Source organism: Merops nubicus, unplaced genomic scaffold (genome assembly GCF_000691845.1).
Source record: "Merops nubicus isolate BGI_N331 unplaced genomic scaffold, ASM69184v1 scaffold7787, whole genome shotgun sequence".
NCBI classification, from domain to species: Eukaryota; Metazoa; Chordata; class Aves; order Coraciiformes; family Meropidae; genus Merops; species Merops nubicus.
In genome coordinates this window covers 4,886-29,954 of record NW_008618255.1, presented here as the reverse complement: position 1 = coordinate 29,954, position 25,069 = coordinate 4,886, and the positions used below count along the sequence as shown (strand labels likewise).

Below are 25,069 nucleotides of genomic sequence, written 5' to 3'. Positions count from 1 at the left end.
CTCCCTTGAGCAGCTGAGCCAAGTGTGGTGGGAAAGGCACCAGCACTTAACCAGTCAGAACACTAGTTCTGCATCAGCCATTTGCTTTTTAAGTCATCTTTATGTTCCTTAGTGTCACACAAGTAACAGAGAAAAGAGATGAGATAGATAGCAAAGGAAGGGTTAGAAAGCCAGAGAAAGATTCCTTACTCACCATCAGCATTGGTCACAAGAACCAGGACCAAGATTTCCATCCTGTGTCCTGATGTTAAAGGGAAAACATCCGACACTTTTTACACTGAAAAATGCTCATCTTACAGGCTGAATAACCTAAACATGCCATTACTTAATTGTATAACCTGGAAGCAATCCTTCAAACCAGGGACTATATCAACTGCCTTACATTTTATCCTAGCTTTTGAAAAGAAACTCTTCCAAGTTGTGGCATATTATTAACATGTAGGAGCATATATATGCCACTTTTATTTACTTTAGGACAAATTCAACACAACAAATTTACTTACAAATTATTCAAACAGATAGGCTAAAGAAATTGGTGCTATTTATTGTGTGCCACATGGAGTTTTCTCAGGCCGCCAAAGCTATCAAACCCAAAAACTCCTCCAAAAGAGGTGGCTGGTGAGAAGAAAGGACTAGAGCACTCAACCCCCTGTTAGCCAGCCAGGAAACCAGAACAGAAGAGAGAAATTAGAAGCTGGCTTCAAGTCTTCTGTTGCGCACAGAAGTTCACACCAAGTGTGATCAAACCTCTCTGTACGTCAACAAGAGAACCACGGTTCACAAATGAAAACAGATGCACTTTTGAAAACACAAACTGAAGGCACCCACAGAGATATCAGCTACTAGCAAAGGACCGTTATCTACTCATTTTGCTTTTTAAAGTTCCTCCTCTATGTCTCCTACAGTTTTAAAAGGTACAAACTGAAAAAAAAACACACCTCAACCAAAAAAAAAAAACCCCAAAAAACCCCACCCTACTAAAACGTTTCTCGCCCTCACCAAAAAGGCTATTTAAGGGAATTTTTCAGGATTCAAATAGCTTCTAAAGTATTTGAGAACAAATCAGGCAGGAAGAAAAAAAAAAAAAAAACAAACAAACTGGTGTTTTAACATTTGTAATAAGTGAAATCTAAGCCAAGGACAAAAGCAGTATTACTGCACTGAAGAATTATCTGCAACATTGCACTGATAAATGCAAATAAAAACTTAACCTAAAAGATTGAATTGAGAGTAAATACTAGATTATACCTCAAGGGCCTTAACCATTTTTTTCCTCTTTGTGAACAAACTTTGATTAAATCCCTCAATAAACTTCTCATACTAAAAACCATTTCTAGTAGACCTTTAAAATTTTCCATTAACTCCTCTTTCAAATAAAAAGCAAAGACAGCATATTGCAAAGAACAACAGCAAAATAACAACATTTAGAAAGAAAATAATACTAACCTCACCCTGCAGAAGAAGGCAGCACTGTGGGGAGAGTGAGCAGCTCTTGGAAACCACTGCTGGAGACACATTAAGACCTTACTACCTCCATATGAGGTGTTTATTGGATCATAAAAAGCAGCACCTGTGGCTGAAAGCTGCTTAGGCTGTTGCAGTCCTCATGGGTGGTGGGGTTTTTTTTCAGTCTGTGTGTGTGCTTTGTCCTGTTTTCATTTAAACCGTGGAAGAAGGAGCTCTGTCTAATTGGGTGTTTTTGTGGGTGTATGGTTAATAAATGTTCCTGAAAACCTGACTGCAGTAAGTGCAGAGTCAGTGTTCCAGGGGAGGGAAAGCTGCTCAGTGTAAGATGTGGCAAATCAAACATGAACCTCAGAGTATCTTTATAGAATCGTAGAATGGTTTGGGTTGGAAGGGACCTTTAAAGGTCATCTGGTACAACCCCCTTGCAGTAAGCAGGGACATCTCCAACTAGATCAGGTTGCTCAGAGCCCTGTCCAACCTGATTTTGAATGTTTCCAGGGATGGGGCATCTACCACCTCTCTGGGCAACTTGGGCCAGCGTTCACCACCCTCAGTGTAAAAAATTTCTTCCATATACCTACTCTGAATCTCCCCTTTTAGTTTTAAGCCATCACCCCTTGTCCTGTCACAAATCCTGATAAAAAGATTGTCCCCATCTTTCTTATAAACCCCCTTTAAGTACTGAAAGGCTGCAATAAGTTCTCCCTGGAGCCTTCTCTTTTCCATACCGAAGAACCCCACCTCTCTCAGCATGTCCTCACAGGGGAGCTGTTCCAGCTCTCAGATCATTTCTGTGACCCTCCTCTGGACCCACTCCAACAGGTCCATGTCCTTCTTGTGCTGAGGACTCCAGAGCAGGACACACCACTCCAAGAGGAGTCCCACCAGAGCAGAACAGCAGAATCATCTCCTTTGATGTGCTGGCCATGACTGACCTTCTGGGCTGCAAGCGCACATTGCCAAGTCGTGTCCAGCTTTTCATCCACCTGTATCATCAAGTCTTTCTCCACAGGGCTCCTCTCAATCCCACCATCTCCCAGCCTGTATTGATACTGACCCATGTGCAGGACCTTGCACTTGGCCTTATTGAACTTCATGAGGTTTACAGAGGCCCAGTTCTCAAGCTGCAGTAGATTATATCATACAGATCCTACAGTAATTTAAGATTATAAATATAGTCCTTACCCACAATAGTTTATTTTGCTGTCCTTTTATCTATGAAGAAAAAAGACTAACTCATATAATAAATAAAGGAACTGATGTTGATGTAGTAATTGCTGAGTGTGTAGAAGAGTGCTTTAAATAGCTGGAGGGTGAAAACAGATGGAGGAAGTGTGGCACATGAAAGTCTGCTCTTCTCTTTTACCTCTCTCAAGGGGTAGCTCCTTGTGCTAGGCCTGCTCTCTCTTCTCTTGAGCTAGTATTCAGGATACGTGCCTCTTCCCTTCTACACCTTCTGAATCACTAGGCTGCCATCAGAATCCATGACAAGCACAAGCTTCTAGTTGCTTTTTAATACTGAATTCCCTTGGACAAGATCTATTTAGCATCTCTAGAAATCATAGTGATGTAAAGCTAGCCTTGCTTTTTTCCTCATATACAGACATCCATTGCAGCAGTCCTCACCACCTGCTCTCCACTCCAGTAGCTCTCTCCTTAGTGACTTTCCTGACTCAATTCACGGGTGGTGACAGTTAGCATCATCTCATTCACAATTCCTAAGATCAGACTGCTGCTGGCATTCAAGTACCTTTGATTTTCAAAAGCAGTGCCATGAATTAGGGAACCAAATGTTTTTGAAAACTGACTCCATAATAATCCTGGTCCCCAAATCACCCCTTGTGAAGAGCTTATCAGAAGAGAAAGGTCTGTGAAATGTATAATTTTTTCTTGTCAGGCCTTGTCTGGAAATGGACTAGAGCACATTCACCCTGGATTGTAGAGCTAATTATTGATGTCAAAAAACACATGAGAACCTGACTAAAAGGAAGAACAGTTTGGAACCAATCCCAGTACCACTCTCAGGCAAGTTAGACAGTCTTAGGCATTTAGATAGCAGGAAATGTAAGTAGGGTGGCATCAGACATATACTTCCAATCTTTCTGTTTCCACCAAGAAGCACAGACACTTGCAAATCCTTGTGATGTATCTTCAAAAGAACCACCTACAAGGTTAGACACCCTATTGATAGAGTCTGGTCCAAACATCAGAGCTTTTCTACAAACACACTGAATAGCATCATCTGCCAGAGAAAATACCATCCATAGGTCAGCAGCTGTACCCTTGACTGGGTGCGTGGCAAAATGACAAGGTCAAAGACTAATAAAACTTATTAGTTTTATTAAAAATTGAGAGTTGCATCCCTCCTTTCCAGACAAGTTTCTGTTGTTTGGTTGTGTGGGCTTTTTTTTTTTAATTTTCCTGTGCCATAGGGTATTTTTGGGTTATTGAGCTCTGAAAGCAAAAATACGCAGCAACCACAAAGTAATTATCAAGAAAGCAGGCTGAGCAAAGAGGGTATCTTTTTGTCATGAGTCTTCCTTCCTCAGAACTACAGACCAGGCTTCAGTGATCCTGTCAGCTTGCATGAGATAGAGGAAATGCCTGCCAGAAGCAGATTTCCATTTTAAATGGACATGAGGATGTGGTCTCTGTCAGGATACTGCCCCCACAGGGCTGCTTTCTTTGTGATAAGCAAAAGGCAATTAAGGCTCAGTAGCTCATATATATATATAATTAAGCAGAAGTGATGAGAAGCGTTAACTCCAAGACTTTAGACTGAAGAGATCCAAAAAGAGTTCTTATCAGATCAAACAAAACAAAAGTTTAAAAGTTTAAAAGTTTACTTGCACTCAGAAACACTAGTCTGCAACAGGAACAGTCTACACACAGAATCTGACAGTAGCTTTCAACTCCTGCTTTAAGTTTAAGACTTGGAAGTCATCAGAGATCTGACATACAGTCAGACAAAAATGTTAGGACTGATCAGGTGAACTGACCCTGTTGAATAATGTTTACTTCAGTTATCACAAGCATAAGGTTTCTCACATTACTGAAGCACAGGTCCAAGGGCTGAGTTATGTTGCTGGAGTTTAAAAAAGAAAAAGAAAACCCTAAACAAAATCATTTCAATCAGTAGTTCAAGTAACCAACCCATGGATCCTTTTCCCTTCTCCTGCAAGATTCTTAATTCAAATGGAGGTCAAATAGAGCAGTACATGACACCCTAGCAGTGGCTTGGGAGACCTAAATGAAGGTCAACAATGATCCCAGAGCAGATTTTTGTAGAGAAATTTAGCAAAGATCAAAATCAGGTAATAAAAGTTGAACTGAAATTGCTTCATATTTGAAATACTGTGGGAAGAGACTTTTCCTGCCTGGAAGTTCATACCACTGTCATTGGTTTGTCCCTTGCTTTCTGCATGGTGTTTCCATCATTGTCTGCATTCTTCCCTTCCTTAACACTGAAGGATTATAAAGGAGTGGAGTAGGTGTCCAAGTGAGTTGATTTTTTTCCTTAAAACCATGGCATTACTTGTGTAGGTGAACATGGCAGTAGAAAGACCACTAATTGGTAAAGAAGGAAGTGTAAATTTTGTCTTGGGAAGACTTTGAAATACTCTGAAGATACTGAACCACAACACAGGCTGAAGGGTAGACGAGTGGTTGAGTTTCTCACTACCAGTGACACAACTCTGCTAATGGAGACGTCTCATTATCAGTTGTGCCAGCAAAGAAAGGTATAAGGCACAACTTTCCCAAAGTAGACAATTATTCTAAGAAGCACAGGCTAATATAGCATGTTCTAAGCTATAATTTAGTAAAATATTTAGTACAATATTACCATAGCACAAGTGGAAAATATGTTAGTTTGTTAGTGCCCACTGTAGAACTGAAATTTATTACCCACGCTCAGCCCTACCCACAACCCTCAGGACACCTTTCTGGCTGACATCCTTTTCTCTCAGTGAAATGTTAGAATCCTTGTTTTGTTTTGAGTAACAAATTTCAGTTGTGTGTCTTCTTGCTTGCAGATCAACTTCATTTTCCAGTCCTAGAAACTGCCTGAATTGCTTTGATCCATTCTGTACGTTCTGCAGATGAGGCTGCTTGCAAGTAATAGTGGATTTCATTTGCTGTGATGATTTCAAAGAGGATGTTGTCAACATCACACTTCTTGGCTACAGGGAAGAATTAAAGATGTCAGCTACAAGAGAATAAAGTCTTGTATTGACAATATTTCTTCCTTTACACACTGCAATGGAATTCACAGCTCTATCTGTTCAGGCCTTTGCAAACAGACTGCAAGAAGGGGTCCATGAGATAGGTTTCTCTCTCAGAGAAACAACCCATGAATTCTCCACATTTCACCTTTAGGAGTCTCTGGTTAATTGACCTCCAGTCATAGGAGGATCTGCAATCCTGCAGACAGGTCATATTCCACAAACCCTTCCATGCCTTGTCAGCTACAAAACCAAGATGGTCATGTCACATGCAGAGCCTCTGGTTCTTCTCATATCTACCAGCACAGCCTAGGCAGGTGCTGAGATCCCAGCAGACTTTGTTGCTGGGTATGACAGTCTGCCTCTCCCGTGAAGAGAAGGAGGCATGGAATGAGTTCCCTCCATGAAAATGAACATTTCTTGTTCCTTGCAGCAATGCTTAACCCTTGCTGTTCCCACAACTTACAGTTTTGGGAGGGAACAATGTGAATGGTAATAATTTGTTGGCATCACCGTTTCTAATGTAAAGCTTCCATCCCCAATTAATCAACTCAAAGGAGCAAACTCAGTTTACTTTGTCTAAGGCCAGTTATCCTAACAAGAGTGGTGTCATCCTTCTGACAAGTCTTCTCTGAACAACTGATAAAACACAAGATTCCCTGTTGCTACCTCTACCACAGTATCCCTCTCTAATAATTAACACATCAAGAGAGAGACTAGTTACTAGAAGAACTACTGAATCGTTGGAACACTGATTGCTTTTGAGTAAAAACCACTTGTGATTTCAGGCAGATTGAAATAATGTACCAAAAACTTAATACACAGCTCATTCAATACAGTTCCTTACAGTCTGGCATATCTTCCACTGCTGTCACCACACAGCCTCTCAGGTGAATGGCTCCTAGGGGTTCTTCTCCCTAGTGAGGACACGAAATCAAAATTAAATGCAACATTTCTGAAACTTTTCACATGTTAGTAATGGCTGTAACTCTAGAATAGAAACAAAAACATTTGTTGACTTAGTAATTCACCCAGAAAACCAGGGCATCCTCAGCCTGCATGTGATGTGGAAGGTGGGGCGTGTGGTATAGGGGAAAGACCTGCAAACAAATAGGAAATCTCTTTTGGGATTTGGAATTCAGGATCTGCAGAGTATGTAGTATGTCTCAACAAAGGTACAAGAAGAATATAAGCCTTGTGCCAACTGTAACTTTTCTTTTGATGTCACAGTGAATATGGAAAAAAAAAAATATTTAGAAAAAGAGTTGATCTTAGAAGTATTCTTAGCAGGCAGCAAGAGCAGCTATACCTCATTTACAATTAGGCCCCTTAGGCACTTCAGGACCATGACAGTAAAAGAATAGGTGCAGACACATGTTTGTTGGCCTAAATTGACAAACCTCAGCCCTTTGGGAGGGATGTCAGGGGTGGGAAAGGCAAGCTGGGAACAGGGAGATCAGAAACTCCTCAGTGTTGATTCTCTAGTGTGTCTAGGCTGCCTCTGCCAAGCATGACAGGCACAGCATAAAGCACCTGTAACCCACAACACCACTGCTCCTGCAGCAGTGCAGGACAAAATAAAAGCTATGGGCTGAATATACCTGAATGACAGCTTTTAGGGGGCATATTTTGCCCATGGCAATGCTCCTCTTTTTCTTAGGCCACAGTTTGGCCCCTTAGAATTAAACAAGAAATGGAACACCATATTTCAGCCTGGCAGAAAATACCTCAATTATACACTGCAAGACAACTGAATTGTATTCATTAGCACATATGACCTAGCTCATTTTAATCAAGTGAGAGCACACATTAATTCTAAGTGATCACAGATAAGAGGTAAGAGCACAGTTCAGTGTTAGCTATTCCACCTAGGGATGGGTGGCACTTGCTGCTGTGGGAAAACAATGGAAGACTGTCAAGGAGAATTATAAACACACTCGAGTGACTTGCAGCTGGGGTGGCAAAAAAAACATACATCACATTAACTGTGTCTTGGCTTTGTGTGCTCAACAAGTAAAGTATCTGTGCTACCACAGGTCTGTGAAGAACTCAGGGGCACTTTATCAAACCCTCCTGAGATTCCTTCCCTGTTGTGGGAAAGATCCACGTATGGTGGAAAACTACACTTGCACGGACCCTCGATGTACAGGAGAAATCAGCATGTTCAGGAGCTTTTAGCTTTTGCTCTCTCTAGCAAGAATTGGGCTCTGTGGTACCCGTGCCCCTGCTTGCATGTCTCCACCCTGGTGCTGCTGCAGAGATCCCTTGGTCCACCAGGTATCAAGAATAAATCTACTCTTTACATTTCCTCCATGGTTTTGTGGTTGTTTCTGTCTCCTGCCTGTTTTATGCAGCTACCCTGACTTGACAGCCCCAGAAAACATCCCTCATTCTTCTTTTCTAGTGGATGGCTAAAGCCATGTGAGCAGAACTAGCCTCTGCTGTCCTGCTTGGCCTTCCCTATCACCCATGCCCATGCAAATACTCCATTCAGACACTTCTACAAAGCATTGGCTTTGAAACAAATAGGGAAATAATCCAAGTGTCTCTTACTCCAGCAGGATCATAGTAGTGGAGATATGCAGGGTCCTCTCTTAAAACAAACTTTCTCACCTTCCAGTTCTTCCTCCGGTGTCCCTAGGAGAAATCAAAAGAAGGAATGACAGGAACTGCTCTGCTTGCAAGTGCTTCAGTCAGCTTAGCCACACATGAGAGAACAGGCAAATACAAGAGGGAAAAAGCTGAATATTTTGGACAGGAAATATTGTTGGAGTAGAACTTGAACCTGGTCTTTCTGCATCCCACTGTTTTGCACAACTGGGCTACCACACTAGTTTCTCTTTTTATATTTGTACAAAGCAGAACAGCTTTGACATGGGATATTCTCCTAAACATGTATCACAATCTGATAGTTAAGACATTCACATGAGGTCTGTGAGAACTGGGTATAAATGCTTGCCAGAAAATGTCTGCAAAATGTCTTGCAGGATGGTGCCTTGGACTATTAACAAGAACGAGCTGAAGGTCCTTCTCTCCCTGCAAAGACAACCACCACTACCACCACCAAAAAGAGGCTTCTCTGGCTTAAGCACCCTGGAAGGGTTTGTGGCTGAAAAGCTCAAGCAGAAGAAGCAACTGATCATCTGATATGGATGTAGATGCCTCATTGCCTGTTTTCAAAGCTGAAATGATGGGTGGGAGAAAAATCTACATCTGCTGAAACCATTCTCAGCAGAAGTGACACTTCTGGGCAATGAACCACAGCTCACTGAGGGTGTCCAAATCCAGACTAATACTGGTAGAAGACCATCATGAATCATTTCCTCTCAGCATTTTGAAAGATTAGTTTCTCAGTTAGCTACATTAGAATAATTGAATCACTATGGTTGGAAAGGACCTCTAGGATCATCAAGTCCAACCCTCCTCCTAACACTTCCCTAACCACTAGATCATAGGCTCAAGTGCTACATCTACTCATTTTTTAAATACCTCAGGGATGGTGACTCCACCTCCCCAGCAACCTGTTCCAGTGCCTCACCTCTCTCTCAGGGAAGAAATTCTTCCTAATATCCAATCAAAACTTCCCCTGACACAACTTGAGGCCATTTCCTCTCATCCCATCATCAGTAATTTGGGAGAAGAGACCCACACCAGCCTCACTACAGCCTCCTTTAAGGTAGTTCTAGAGAGCAATAAGGTCTCCTCTCAGTCTCTTCTCCAGACTAAACAACCCCAGTTCCCTCAGCTGGTCCTTATCAGGCATGTTTTGCAGCCCCCTCACTAGCCTCACTGGCCTTCTCTGGACCCACTCTAGCACCTCAGTATTCTTCTTATACTGTGGTGCCCCAAACTGGACACCATTTGCAAGGAAGCTCTTACTAACTAGGCAGGTGTGCATGTGACAGGGTAAAACTTTGCAGAAAGACACATATCTGACTTCTTGCATTGAGCAAAAGAAATAGAAGGGAGCACCACCAAAAAAAGGTCTTAGGCTCCCAAGGAATATTTTAACAATGGAAGTCCAGACTTGATAGTAGGAAATATTTCTTTACCAAGAGGGTGGTTGAACACTAGAACAGGCTTCCTAGGGAGGTGGTCGATGCTCCATGTTTGCCAGTGTTTAAGAGGCATTTGGACAATGCCCTTAATAACATGCTATAACCTTTGTTTACCCATGAAGTGGTCAGGCAGTTGGACTAGATGGTCATTGCTGGTCCTTTCCAACTGAACTATTCTATTCTATTCATTGGAGAATCCTGGTCTTGCCTTCAGTTCTCTAATATCTGCTTGCAATGGCCTCGGACAGTAAAGATCTTATCACGACGTTCACCATACTGCTTCAAGTTTTGCTGGAAAGGAAGGTATACAGTTATCTTCTCTCTCACTCATGGGACAGGATTAAACATTACTGACTGAAAGGACTCCTTTGCTCAGATTTGCTGAAAGAACCTGTGAAAATTGGCACCGGAATCCAGTTAGGGAGTGTCCAGAGGGACACGGGATTGGAAGCCTTTTTACCTGCGTTCAGTTCTGCATTGTACCAATGACTAGTCACAGCTCCTGCTTTAGCACTCCTTCCTAATTAAAACTATAAATTGTCTTATTTTGTAGTAAAAGCAAAAAACCTTCCAATGCTGGGCAAAAGCCCTGCTGCTATGCTACAGTAAGCATTATATGTGCAAAGGCAAGAGCAACAGAGACTAAATCCAACAAGCACGGAGATGGCATAAGCTAGTTTCTTCTCCAGAGCTTTTAGGTGTAAAAGAGTGATCTTCTACCCATGCAACATCATCCCAGTGACAGAATGAAACATACGGTACTGACCTGTTTCAGCAAACATCCTTGTTTGACCACTATGCCTCTGAATTCTTCTTTCAGGACCACATCGTCATCGCTAGAATTTCCCTCGCAGAAAAAGCCACTGTCTGGCTGCATGACCACAAGAGAAAATTCAGAAGTTATACAGCTGCTGCACGTTTATGTACACATACAAATCTGGCTTCTCTTTGGTTTCCTTCACCATGTTTTTTTCCACCCAAAAAAAATCAACCCATTTACTGGAAAAATCTCCCTGTGAAGTTGAGGAGCTCTCCAAGTCACCACAGAAGCATTTCAGTGTGAGGTAGGACCACACCAATGTGTCTCAGGGCATCTGAAGAGAGCTGGGGCATCTGTGTGTCCATCAGTGCCTCCATTCGCCATGATGGACAGGCTGCCTCAACCCCATGATGTCACAGGGTTTTCAATGCATAGACAGTGGTTCCTAAGAAACAATGCCAGCATAGCCAGTCCCTGCACCCAATACACCCTTCTTCTTCCTGCCATCCACCACAAGCACCTAGAATTTAGGAAGCAGAAATACTCCATCTGCTGTCTGCTCCAACAAGAACTGCCTCCAGTTTTTGAAACTGGGTATTTTCTATAGCTGTGATGTGATGTGTGCACTTGGCATGGGTGGTCTCAGGATCCATGCATCACACTCCTTCCACACCAGATAAATTGAGATGCTGCTGCTTACTGAAACCTTGCACTGTTCCAAAGATGGAAACGTAGGTAATGTCTGTGCTGCATACTTGTATGACAGCAAGTCAGACCTTGATCTGTTGTAGCCTCCTCACACCACATTTGTATTGAATCACACTAGAAACAAGCTGAAAGCAGTCAGAGCACACATGGGCTGCTAGAAATGTCCCAGGTAGCCAGGAACTGTGGTGGCCACAAGGCTGCCTTCACCAGCAGTGTCTCTGCCTCCACTGCTACACAGGTGAAGTCACCCCACCAGGGACACATTCTAGGAAAACAAATAGTGGGAGATTCATTTTGCTGAAGTCAAGTGATTCTATGTGGTAAATATAAACAGAATTGTAATATTTAAGTACTTAACTTGACAGAAGGCATTTTTTTTGTTAGCATAAGTTCATCAGCCAAACATCCTTAAAACAATATTTAACTGCCTGTGAAATTGCAAGTTCTTCAAATCAATCTACAGATGATGAAGCAATAAATTAAAAAGTTGGGTAAGCTACCCAGGCCAGGTGTTATTGGGAGATAATAAAAACTTTTGCTTCTCTACTCAAAGGCAAGCTCGTGGTGTGCACACACACACTCACACACACACCCCGAGTCAGATTTCATGGCTTGCCACAAAAATGGGTTTGTAGCTTGTGCCACCCTGAAAAGCCCCATGATAATGAATTACTCTCTTCCCTTCCACTGAATCACGAGGGGAAGTGATGGCTGCATTCTGGCTACTGCTAAAATTACCAAATAAAAGTCTAAGATAAAAAAGAACCCAGCTTTAGCTCAGCACTTAGTCCATACTTAGAAGAGTGGCAGGAAAAAAAAAAACTGTCCTTCTCACAAATATTAAAGTGAGCCAGTTCATTCTGAGAATCATGTAGAAAGACAGTTAACAAAGACCTCTCCATTTCTGTACAATCTTCCCTCCAGGATTTAAGAAGAAACCTAACAATAGGCCTGAGAACAGCAGAGCATCAGCAAGGCTGGCACAATTAAAAAACCAGAATACAGCACTCACAAAGTAATAGTAGGCATCACAGAGATCTAAGAAGGGGGTGTCTGACAGCCCCTCAGCTGCAGCCTTGGACGTGTCCCCTGCAGGCTGCAGGTAGCCTTCACTCAGGAGGGAGGAGGCAAGCATGAGACCTTCCTTGCGATTTCGGATGGAGTTGCTAGACACCAGCCAGTCGATCACAGAGGTGCCTGGTTACACAGGAACAAACCATATTAGCCACAAAGGCAGATACGAATAAGCCTAAAAACACACAGCCAACAAGCCTGTTCCATCTGTTCATCAGTCTCCTGAAAGATGTTCTTGGTGACAATGCACAGAGCTAAGCTGGAAAGGTGCTCAGGTCATGTGGTGAGCTGCAGCTGATCTGGCTGATGGTAGAGGCCAGCACAACTCTTCAGCTCTGTTCCTGAGGGAGAAGAGAGCTGGGAGGGGATGCAGGGCTCAGCCAGGAAGCCTCATGGACAGGGACAGGGGGAGTACAAAGGACAGCCAAGCCTGGAGAAGGCAATCTTCCAGGCTGCTATGTTGCTGACACAGTGCTGTGCAAACAGGTTGACTTTCAACTGTTGCACCACAGGAGTGACAGAGCAGGACAGGAATTACAATGTGTGCAGTTTGTTGATGAAAAATGCAGAAGGGAATAATTCTTCTGGAGTTAAGTGTTTCATGCAGCTTTCTATAAAGATCTATTTCCATCTTTCTGGCACTGGTTACATTTCTTCCTCCTCTGTTGCTTACCATGGACACTTTTTCAAGCTTCATCCTTTTGAGCACCTCCTGTGTTGATCAAGAAAACATCTCCCAGGTTCTTTTCTCAAACTTCTCTGTGCTCTACAGAGCTTAGAGGTGTTTTATCTATCTTTAGCCCCTTGGCCCTATGCTCCTTTTATTCTATGGAAAAAAGGGACAAAAGCTCCTTACCTGTAAAGCAATAATTGTACACTTTTTTATCTTTTTCCAGCTTCAACTCTTTTATTCCCTTTTCAGGATCTTTCATTGAGAGGTACAAAGCACTGTGCATAAAAAGAACCACATAAACTATTAGCAAATAAAAAGCTTTAGCCAGTTTGTACAATAATATCATTGCCATTCATAAGGTCTTCATATTTTGCCAGCATATTGCTCTCTGCAGAGCTACAGCATGGCTTAGATTAGTATCCTGAAAAATTTATGTTGCCAAGCCTGGAGGCCTCACTATATCACTGCCACAGCTGCAGGAACACAACAGGGAGTGCACAAATAGCTCACCATATTTTGAGAATGCAACAAGTTGTGGTGACTGTAGTGTGAACAGAGGAACACCCACTGCTGAGGCACTTTCACAGCGCCCCACAGCCTCAGTGCCAACAGGGGAGCTCATTGCTTTGTGTTATGTTCCCCCAAAGGTCCTTGACTGAGCAGAAACCCTGTCACTGTGACATCTCCAAAGCCTGCACGCTCTCAGAGGTCCTAAGTAACCTCAGTGAACCCTGGTAGGACTTCCTTCCTCCTACAAGCATGCAGTTGCTCAGAACTCTAATTCCTTAGAGCTCTGGAATGACAAGAAGGATGAATATTAAATATCATGGGCCAAGTTCTTTGGCCTGTTAGTCAAGGTGATCCTCTGCTGAAGTCTGTGAAGTCAGATTTAGATGGATCTTGGCCCTCTGCAGCTTTACTGTCTTCTAAGGAGCACTGCAGGTTCATTTGTATCTCAGTATTTACTTCTCAGGTGCAGAAAAAAAATTGTCCTTAATTTTTTTTAGGTACTGACAAACAGATGGCTTCCTGTATGTGCCATTTATCTCTTCCCCCTTTACCAGTTCCAAGTTGGCAGGAACCACTCTCCCCTCACCGTCCAAAAACTAGGCTAACATTAGCATTTCTCTGGAGAGCAAACAAAAAAACTTTTTTTCAATAAATTATATATTGTATAAAAGTGCCTCTCCTGGAAGAGTCACTTTGGCTGACCTCTCCTTTTGCACTGCAATGTGCTCAGAAATCTCCTTATCAGCAAAATCCTTTGATAAATAAGCACGTTTTGATAGAAGATGGTATATTAAAAATTATATTCACAGTTCTGGTTGCTAGTGCATTTCTGCCACATTGTACACTCTGTAACTGTTGGTCATCCAGAAAGGACCTGGAGTGAAAACAGAGAGGTAGCATGGACAGACATGGTCGTAGCTCTTCCAGACTGAGGTCACCTATCTGGCACACTGTCCGTGGATGGAAATAAATGGGAGAGCAGAGCTATGAGAACAGACCTCAGGTTGATAGTTTCAGGCAGTCTGATAGACCTTCTTGTGGATTTTCTGGCAAACCTTTGGCCTCCATCTATGCAATGAATTGCTTTCTTGATATCCCGCACCCAGGCATCTCTCTCCTCCAGGTAAGCAGCTTGAAAAAAGTGGTCTTGCTGCTTGGCCGCAGTGATCTTGAAGACAAACTGGAATGATAAATAATGGGTTTTTTTAGTAGTTACTTTAGTGTAGCCAGTTGGGCATTATTAACTTAGTGCCACCACAACATACAACCTACCTGTGCCTAAGGGACTTTGGAAAGTGCCTTTCAGTCACAGTTAAATTTTAAAAAAAAACCCACACCACAACAAATCTGAAATAAAACATGAGCAGGCAGTGCAGGTAACTGACCCTTTTTTTATTTCTCTGTGAGCAATCTTGAAATTGCCAGTACAGCCAAGGTGAGTGGCATTGATAGAGCTGCTGATTTTAACTTTTGCTGGGAAGCTCAAGACAGCTGAAAGGCTGAAATGCACAGCCCCTGCAGTCTTACAGTGGGTGTAAATTTCTCTTCACGTTCACAGAGATGTGGGCAGCCTGAAGGAAGGGAAAAAACCCTGCATCATATTGCTCAGCTACTGAGTCACAAGGGGAGAAAAGGTCACAGTCACACTGGAGACTAGCTGAAAACATCTGCAGCCAAGCAAACCTTTAAAAGCTTGGCAGGGCCTTGAACACTACCTATCTGAAAACACTAGCAAGAATGGAAAGACTTTGTTTCTTCAAAATAAGAAAAGATCTTTTAAAGGTAGTTCAAAGCAGATAAAAAAAATCAACCTGGAAAAAAAAAAAAATTAAAAAAAAAAGAGTTCACACTGTTTGATCTCATTTTTATCCAGTGAGCTTTTGGGTGGAAAATCTGGATCTGATTACTTGGTCAAGAGGCTTTCCACTTCCTCTACAGTATAGTTCCCCAGAAGTGCAACTGTTATTTGTTCTGTAGTTGTATTAGAATAAATACAACAGGTTCCCACTCAGCAGGCATCTAAAACTGACCAGCTAATCAGCAAGCAAACAGCAAGGCTTTATGAGGGCAAGTAAAGACTATAATCAAAGAGCAGAGAGTGGTGAGTCTACAGCAAAGAAATCAAAAACACTTGAAGGACTCTCCTGAAGCTCCTGTTCGTAAATGGCACATTTCTGAACATCCCTAATATGCATCTTCTAGATTGTTGCCAGTGGGAAAAATTCTGACACCATGAAATTGTGCACAAGTCCCACTGGCTTTCATGGAGGGCAGATTTCAAACTCACAAAGCAGCAGGTCCTCAAAAATCCATTTCTGACAGAAAAGTAACCATTTCTTATCTGACACTGCTCATATTTCTAGCAAGCCACCTTCTCTATTATGCAGTAAAAAGCTACATCCTGAAAATGAATGTATGGTGCATGTGAAAACAAAACAGACAGATCTCTCCAAATCCCAATATTAAGTAACATAAGTAAAATGCTAAAGAAGACTTTTCATTTAAAGTACATAGAGGAGACTGGGAAAGCTCTTCCTCTTAATCTGAGGTTTTAGAAAACTAGACCACTAAGCTAGACATCCAGGCTCCTCCTGAAACTGGTGAAGAGGTTGAGTATCCAGTCCTAAAAATGGCCAAGTCTCCACCTCATGATGTGTATCTGTTTGTGCTTTTGAGAAAATCAGACCATTAGACTGAACTAAATACCAACATTTTAGATTAAGTTAGGACAAATGAATCTATGAGCAACCATACATGATGACGCACAGGAAAGCTATGGGGAAAACAAAGCACAAGCAGAATTAACATCATGTTAAACAAGGATCAAACTTCAGATCAAAAACAGTGAATGCATTTTGAAATAAACTCTCAAAATATGCAGTTGCAGCTTCTTCTGAACAGGCTGTATCTCTAACAAACCCAAGACTGCTTTTTCCCTCAGCGCCTGCTTTTGGCAGTTGTTTCTGTAAAAGGTGTTGGTGATGTGCCCTGAGGTTTCAAGCTAAGTCCTGATGCAAAAGCACAACCCAGCTCAGAAAGCTAAAATGTAACCAGATTAATATAAAACTATGCTCGTGCCTCAATAGTCCCTGCTCCAAACTGGGCCCAAGTGAATGAGATTGGACTTAAAACTGGCCTAATGAGAATTATCCCACTTTTCACCCTACAGAACTCCTGTCCTAAAAATATATTTTCATTTCTATGAAGTAAATGCATGTAAATCACTAAGAACCAGAATAATTCCCATCATAGGAAGAACTGTTTGGGCACACAACCAACGAGAAGGCAGGATGGAATGCAGAGGCATTGGATTCAGCAGTAAAGCTGTAAAATACAAAAATCAAGGTACTACATTTTCAAGGAATACATTTAGAAATTTAGGTTTAAGTAATAAATACCTGTAAGAATCTCAGTGATGCTGTTGATCATATGAATAAGCATGTTGCAGCTTTGACTGTTTGAACAGAGCAAATTTTGAGATAAAATACATCTGTCCAAGGCTATTGGTTCATAGACTTGCAGAACAATCTCACCAACTCAAAAGGGAGGATCTCCTACAACACCTGCTGAAGTCATTTGTATCACTTCCACCCATTTCAGCAAACTCTGCATCAGATCTCACATATGAAAAGGTGGTTTTGGGCACCTCAAACACAAGGTCTGAGATCCTTCCTTTTTTTCTCTATTCTCTCTCAGAAAAGGCCCCAGTGACTAAAATCAAACATAATGTAAAATTCATTATGTAAACTCATAATATAAAAGTCATTGCAGTCGAAGGAAGGACCCTCAAAGACTTCTTCAACCTTTGATACAGATGCAAAGCATCTCTTGCAAACTACTACCTCCTCAAGCAACCCTCTGGGCAGAAAGGATCTCTCCTACTCTGCCTTCAGCAGACATCAGATCCTTCAGACCTCTCTGCCTGTTTTGTAGAACTCACATAAGCTGGTGAGTTGCCTTTTCATTCATGTTAAAGGTGTTCCTGCTACTGACTTTTCCAAGCAACTACTATAGACCAACGGTCATGCCAGTGCCTCTCTGGGAGTTAAAACAAAGCCCACAAAACTGTTTGGAAAGGAAAGCTTTGTGAGAAGAAAACCCTAATTTCTACCATTACAATGTAGGTTCTGTGATACGCTCGAACACAGTACCCTTCTCCCATGCACATACCTCATGCACAGAGTAAGGAGTGCTGCTCTGAGCCTTGTGAAGTAGATAACATAGGAACAGGATTTCAAATCAGCAGAATTAGACCCAAATGTGTGCAGACAGATTTAATTTCTGCTCCTTTATTTGGTTATTTAATGTTCCTGCCCTCTGCTCTAGTCCCTGGATGTGACTATGCTTCCCCTTTGTTATTTATGGTTTGCCAAAGATGTCAAGCCATGTGCTGTAACCAAGAGCTGGCAGGTGGTGCCCAGGCAATGCACAGAGACACAGCCAGGCTGAAGCAGAAGGCCAGAGCCAAAGCTGCAGGGCTTAAACAGTAAGGGTTGCCCAGCCATGCCCAAGGGCAGGAGCTGTTAGAAATAAGGAAGAGTAAATGGGCTTGACCAGTAGTCAACCCCAAACCCTTCTGCATGAAGTGGTCAAGTGCCCTTGACAGCTCAGGCACCAAAAAAAACCCCTATGACAGGCACAGGGTGGGACTGCACCACCATGCAATTCTCCTTCCAGCCACGAGATTACAGTCTCCTCCTGTGGGCAACCCCCAGGACCTGGGCAAGAGCTAGGAAGAGCAGGTACCTCTTAATGATCTTCTCTTGGTGCGTTCTCCAAGGTAATGCCCCTCTAAAACTTTCTGTTCCCAAGAGAACCAGTCATCTACAACTTCTTTGACTCACCACAGGATTGACAGCAATCTTTATTCTCTACCCTATGCTTGTATTGTATTGCCTCAAAGAGAGCTTTTAAATTAAGAGCCCTTTTTTCTTAACAGGCTAAAAAAGACTCCATAAGAATCAACTCTTTTTCCCCCCATATAAGTATGGGGTCTACACAAAGTAAAGAAAAGGAAAAAATAAAATAAAGAAAGAAGCAGAAGAAAGAAATTAAGAAAGGAAGGAAAAAGGAAAGTCAGCAGGTTCAAATCTGACACCAGAGACTCTGATTCCACTTGCCACAGAACCAAAGGACAGGTATCATTCTCCTCACTTTACTCATAGGAGAAAGTGAAGCTTCCTCTCTCATGCACTCTCTCACACTTCTATTTTCCTAATGCTCTCAGAGACTTCTGTCTTTGGTCAGGCATCTCTGCAGTAAATTTCTTTAAACTGTAACTGGATAATCTTCCAGATTCTGAGGGACCCCTTTGTCAGAGGAATTCCTGGGGTTTGATGCTTAACTGATGAAACTGATGGCTAAAATAACAAATGACTGACCAAAGAGATGATTCTTTGCTCATACTAGAAATCAATGTTTTCCCAACAACTGTTTTCCAGGAACCCTATAACAAAATACATATGCTTGTACATTTATTGTCCTGTATCTCATTTTCTGTGAAATGAGACTCTGAATTTGTGAATACAGTGACCTGTGTGTTTCACTGAGGATTGGGACCCGAGTCTGTGCACCTGCTACAGAGATCTCAAATAAGTGGCAACATTTTAACTAATCTCTCTAAATTAGTTTTAGTTTTTGATTGTCCATGCTCTCACTCTCTCATGTAGAAGTGACTCTTAGTCACTTGCAAATGCCCTACAAGTAACAATGTAGTGTGTGATTAATACAAATTGCATGTGTGTGAAGTGTGTGAAGTGTGTGATGTTGTGTAGTTACCAAAGGAAATAAAAAGGTTTGGAATTACACCTTTGTACAAATTGCATGTGTGTGAAGTGTGTGATGTTGAGTAGTTACCAAAGGAAAAAAAAGGTTTGGAATTACACCTTTGCTTGGGCATTTGTGTCACAGCATTTATCTCCTTCCTGTCTGAGCAAGCCAGTTATCATCCTTTAACAATAAACTAATGCTTCCACTGCTCATGAAATAGTTTCCCACACCTTTACTCTGTGGCAGCTAGATTTATATTTAATACAGGACCATTCACCTGCTGTCTTCACAACAATACAATTTGGCTCTGCTCGCTGACATACTCCAAGATTTGGAAAAAAAAAAAAAAAAACACAAGCCTCAAAATCCCCAAAACACACCACACACCAAAATCTGTTTGAATTGCTCATCTTGAAGTATCCTGAATTTTTCCTGAGCAGTCACACTTTTCAAACACTACAGAAGTCCAGGCCTGCCTGTGACCTTCTGAGACAAGTGAGAGTCACCACTAGGGTAAGTGTAAGGAACTTGCAACCATCACCCCTGTGCCCCTTGGGTGCCTCCAGGAACAGCAGCACACTGCCAATCACTGTTACAAAAGGTACTTACCATTCTTTTGCCAAAATCTTGACACGGGCTGCTAATAGAGCTTCCTTTTAGTGGGACCATCCCTTTGGGGCTGTTGTCAGCCTTGCGCTTGTAGAACTCAATTCCATCTTCTAGGAGCACGACCCACATTGGCTTCCAGGTATTAAACATGCTGCCCTGCATCAATAAATCACCGTGTGTATTATGTTTAATAAATCACTCTTCACATGATACCCACTGAGATGTGACCTTCCAGTGAGTGCCTGACTGATGCTAAAATAATTAATGTCTCAAGGGGGACACAGCACAACCACACACATCTTTGCAGTTGAGCATTGTTGTTATTCTTCTGACCATCATTAGTTTCCCCTTGAAGTCACCTCAGCCATGAGTTTTTCCAAAATCCCATTGCCTGCCCCAGCAGCTGTTTCTTTTCAGTATCAGTTCACCCCAACCACTGCCTTCAAGATGACACAGTTGCAAAATTATGAATAACCCTCCGAATTTCTGGATGTGAACTGCCACATTAAAACTTCCTCATTAATGCGGCATCCTGTGCTATATTTAGGACTTCAGGCAGTCATTGAGGCTCGGCTGCCTGAGCAGACAGCACACATCTCAGAGGATTTCTAGACATGTAAGAACAAACTGTAAGAGTAATGAACAGTTTAAGAGCCTGAGGCTGAAGATCTTCAACTGTTGTGCTGAAGAATTGAGGTGCTTCATTTAATATTTTAAGGCTTTTACCTCCAACATTTGTGGGCTCCAAATCAGAGGCCATCCTTCAAAAATATTAGTTTCCCTTCCTCTTTCTGTTACAAAAGGAGACCTAAATTTACCCTCTCCCTCCTACAGCTCTGTCCACAGCACCCTTGTCCTCATCAGACCATGGTGGCTGGGCAGCAGTGGGCCACCACTGCCCTGTGCAAATGCCTTGTTTGGATTAGTTAAAGCTGGGCTGGGCAGAGCAGTTTGTATTTCTGCAGCAGTAAATGGCACAAACACATCCAGTCCTCTTTTTTTTATTCCCCAAATGAACCCTTTGCCTGTGACATCCTTTTTTGCTGTTCTACCTTCCAAGAAAGGCCTATTTGCTCTCTGAAAAAGGCTTTATGTTCAGTTACAGGGTAGGGAAGTAAAACTGTCAGCCAAGATCTTATTAAGGGCAGGACCTGCTTCCAGCCTCTGCAGCCCTCACTGAAAGCAGAAGATGCCCCACAAATGAACACTACCTTCCAAAAGAAAGTCACTGCCCCAGGGGTTCTCTGGAAACCCAGCTGAAAAGGGAACTGGAAAAAAAAGAGTCTCATCTGGGTACCACATAAGTGTTGAGTTCTGTTTTCGAGTATTTTTTGTGTTTTGTTTGTTTTTTTAATAAGCCATAAGAATTTACAATTTTTTGAGACTCCAAACTGATCCACTGGTTTATTTTTCTGTTAAGAAATCTACTTAAATGATGAACCAAGACAAGAACTATTGCAATTTCCTTTTGTTTGTGGCTTTGCCACAGGTTACAATACTTCTGCTTATAAGCAGACAAGTCCAGTACCTCCTGAAGACCAGACTCTGACATGCTCTGCCAATGGAAGCCACCACAAAGCAGTGTTAGACCAGCAGTCTCAGATCCACATCATCAGCAAATCCATACATGGTCACATTGTTCTCAGCTAAACTATCTCATCTCAAGGAAGGAGGATGCTGCAATTGATTTTCCTGGACTAAACAATCAAATTTTCAACACCTCCTACAAAGACTGCAGATACAATTCCTTCGATTGCTCTCTGAAATCATTAGCCACTTTAAAAACACACACAACTTTCCTTTGACAGAACAACTTTTTATAACATCTGCTGCACTACAAGATTAGAAAATTAGCTGTTTCTTATGCTCAGAAGATGACACAAGGTCTCCAAATTACACAGAGGTTTAAGCTGACCTAAATCAACACTGATGTCTGAACCCACATTTACTGGAGGTCCCATTGTCCCAGCTAAAGCACTGACCCCCAAGCACAGCACTGCTCCCCAGCCTGATGTCAATATCAAGAGGAGAGAGCCTGTAACAAATGGTCTTTGCTCTCTGCAGAGAGCCGTGGCTGCATGGATTACTCCTTTGGGAGGTCAAATCCCTGTTTTCACTACACAGACACAAAGGAGAGGAGGAGAGTACATAATTAGCAGGTAAGGTTAATCAGGAGCATGCTCATCCTTGCTGGAAGTTCTGGTTGTGGAATTCACAGCAGCCTCACTGATGTATTGCACAGCTGGTACCCATCTGATCTGTATCTTCTGCTCCTTTTGCTCTCCAGCCCTTCCTCTAGCACACTGCTGCTCCTCGCCACCATCTTAAGCTCACTTCTGTGAAGCCAGATCCACCTGCAAGGCTATCCTAGGATATGGGCACAATTCCACTTCCCTGTTGCCACTACAACAGCACCCAGCAGCAACTTTAGTAGCACCTACACAGAGAGACTTTTTGAGACCCAGCACCCACAGGAACGTGAGGGGCTGGCACATCTGTATGCACCTTTTCCCCAGCATATCCAGCCAGGCAGAGTCTGGGATTGTCCCAGTGTCTAAGTTTGCAGCCAGTCCCCTGTCATGGAGGAATATAAACCATGAGCCACTTGCTCTACACATCAGGCCATTGGAACTAGAGATGTGCAATCTGCACAGCACAAATTTGGCACTCTCCTTCCTCACAACAGCATCACTGCAGCTTTGCAATTACTTTATGAACTTCCTTTCAGTGCCAGTGGAAACAGGACTGTGGAGTGGCCTCAGTCCCTGATTAGAGACCTCTCCAGCCAGATGTTCTAACGAGTGAAATTCTTGTCCTGATGAGCAGGGACACCACAGGAGAGAGCTCCTTTCTCACTCGAGGATGGACACTGTTTAGTTAGGCTGCTTTAAGCCAGAGTGATCTCACTAAGGATTCAAATGAAAGTCAAGGCCCTATCCTATGGGCTCTGACACAGAAGACTCCAGAGCAGAGGCTGCTGTGGGGCAGCAACTGCCCTCCCAAGAAGAGAAGTGCCCATAGCCCCACACACTGCCTCTAAGCCAAGGTGATTTGACCTCTTGAATCTCACTATGCTTCCTTGATGTTTAACTTGGAGATTAAGTGCAATCGAGTAGGTTGTGGCCATCTCAAGCTGTTACCTGTTCTGCCAGCATGCCACTAAGGACATTACTTAATAAAAATACAAATGTTTTGATCCAAAGGTACATCTGAAATGTGTGCAAAATGCCTTTTGTAGTACTCTGAGAAGATGTACTAGCAAGGACAGCTATAATCACTAACATTACATTGGTTTACTGCTTTTTCTTTTTGGAAAAAAATGATCCTTTTTTTTAAAGCTGAAAAGAAAATGCTTCCCTGCACCTCCCCAACCTGTTCAGATTTAGCTTTCTCCTTTACTCAAGTCCAAAACTGCCCACTTACCTTCTTAACCAGGTAGCCCTCCCTTATGCGCATCGGTTCTCGCTCCATGGCGCGGGCAGTGCTGCTCTGGGGTCTATCAGCCCTGGCAGTGCAGTTCCTCTGGCAGCAAAGCCCGTGGGCTGGGTTTTTACAGGGCAGCTGTGTCACTTACACAAGTTCCTCTGCCTGCTAATCACATGAAAACAAGCCCATTTCCTCTTACAGAGCAAGAGATAGGGAAACGCAGAAGCACATGTGTATTTATAGTTTGCCCCTGACAGAACAGGCAACAGCCTGAAAAAGTGCTCGACCATCTCAAATATGCCCAGCCTTGATGACACAGTCCTGGGAAATTCAGTGAGCATTTCAGTGCCCAGTCCCAAGAAATCAGGCCCACTCTGCAAACACACGAGCTCTAGCTAAACAACACACAGGGTGGATCGTGGTTGTGGCTGCTCGGTGCATGCCAAAAGGACCTCAGGGACAGGTTTCCAGCTCACCGGTTCTGTCACTTCGCCCCATCTCTGAAGCCCGACTCGCCGGGGTGAGGACCTCGCTGCAGGGCCCTCGCTGCCTCGGTGACCATGCGCCCCCTGCTGGCACACGACATTTCTTCAGCAGACTCGGTCAGGTCTTGGAGTTTTGATGCTGAGGCCTCTCAAAGAGGTTGGCTGTCGAATAGGCATAAATGGATTAAACCAGTGTATTACATAAAGCACCACAGAATGTCACTTTCTACGAGTATCTTTTACTTGCTGCAGAGCTCACGTGCCTATATTTGGTAAAAGATAAGGAAAACCCCATCATTTTCTAAAAGCTGATGTATACCAGTCACAATCCCTTTTCCCCCTACAGAATGAAGGTTGGTGGTATATGGGAGGCAACAAGGAGCCTGCTGCGTTGTCAGGAGCAAAATATTCTCCCATGCACAAGACTCCAAATCACTTTTACAGCTGAGCCCATTCAGGTTAAGCCTTGAGCTCAGTGTTACTCCATCCATCACTTCCACCACTCGTTACAGATCCCCAAACAGGGACTTTTTCCACAGACAGAATTTCCTGCTCTCTGACTCTGTCTCAGCCTGTACTCAGAATGAAAAAGCAGCCTGACAAAGTTTGCAATACAGGATTTGAAGAAGAGCCTTCAGAGACGTTCTCTAGTCATTCCTCACTGATGTCTACTTCAATTCCTGGGATGGACTGAAGAGGCATTCCAGAACTGAGATGACCTAACTGAATTTCTGAGTTCCATTTCTGTGCAGGTCCCCTTCATTTCCCATAAGTTTTAAAATGATGCTTGTTGTACTTAGGAGCTCCTGTATAATGTCTTTTTTTTGGTCAGTAAGTCCTTTTACTTTAAGAAGGTGAATTATTTCCTTGTCTTCCCTTTCATTCCAGTTGTTTCATCTTTGGGACAAGATACACATTTTTGCCTGTCTCTGATTTGATAACCCAAAACTACAGGTCATAAAAAACAACTCAAATTAAATATCTTTCACTGTATGGCTAGAAGCCAAACTATCCCTTTATTAGCCACCTTGAGGCCGTAAGGCCACAGAGGCAGGTGTGAGCATTAGAGACCAAGAACTGGCTCACAGTTAGATCTTCCTTCTGCCTCTGCCTTGCTGCCCCTCAGAGCTGAGGAAAGAAAGCCCCTTCCCCATCTGGAAGGGCTTACAGGGAACAAAGACAGAAGAATCTCCCAGACTTCTCCCTGCAGGCAGCCTTTCCACTGGGTTTCCTGCTCTCCTACCCCTGCTGGTTCAGTGTTTGTGCTGAGTCAGGATGACAGGGCCCTGCTAAAATGATGAGATGAA

At 42.8% G+C, this 25,069-nt stretch overlaps 1 protein-coding gene across 1 annotated transcript; it reads right to left on the bottom strand.

The window, feature by feature from the left end:
• Positions 1-5,391: 5,391 nt before the first annotated feature.
• Positions 5,392-23,371, bottom strand: PLEK (pleckstrin). The gene is made up of 9 exons (XM_008943376.1): positions 23,275-23,371; positions 19,852-20,007; positions 14,472-14,653; positions 13,147-13,238; positions 12,229-12,413; positions 10,515-10,619; positions 8,244-8,327; positions 6,538-6,607; positions 5,392-5,648 (listed from the first exon to the last, which is right to left on the bottom strand). Exons 1-9 carry the CDS (start codon positions 23,320-23,322, stop codon positions 5,509-5,511), a joined length of 1,062 nt encoding a protein of 353 aa, XP_008941624.1. The 5' UTR covers positions 23,323-23,371; the 3' UTR covers positions 5,392-5,508.
• Positions 23,372-25,069: the final 1,698 nt, after the last annotated feature.

Bases quoted from the DNA above. Each gene is read 5' to 3' on its own strand.
- PLEK (XM_008943376.1), bottom strand. From the start codon at position 23,322: ATGGAGCGAGAACCGATGCGCATAAGGGAGGGCTACCTGGTTAAGAAG. The intron at 14,654-19,851 runs GTAAGTACCTTT...TTATCATTCCAG, and splicing joins AAGATTTTGGCAAAAGAATG to TTTGTCTTCAAGATCACTGC. The intron at 12,414-13,146 runs GTAAGGAGCTTT...CTGTGTAACCAG, and splicing joins GTACAATTATTGCTTTACAG to GCACCTCTGTGATCGACTGG.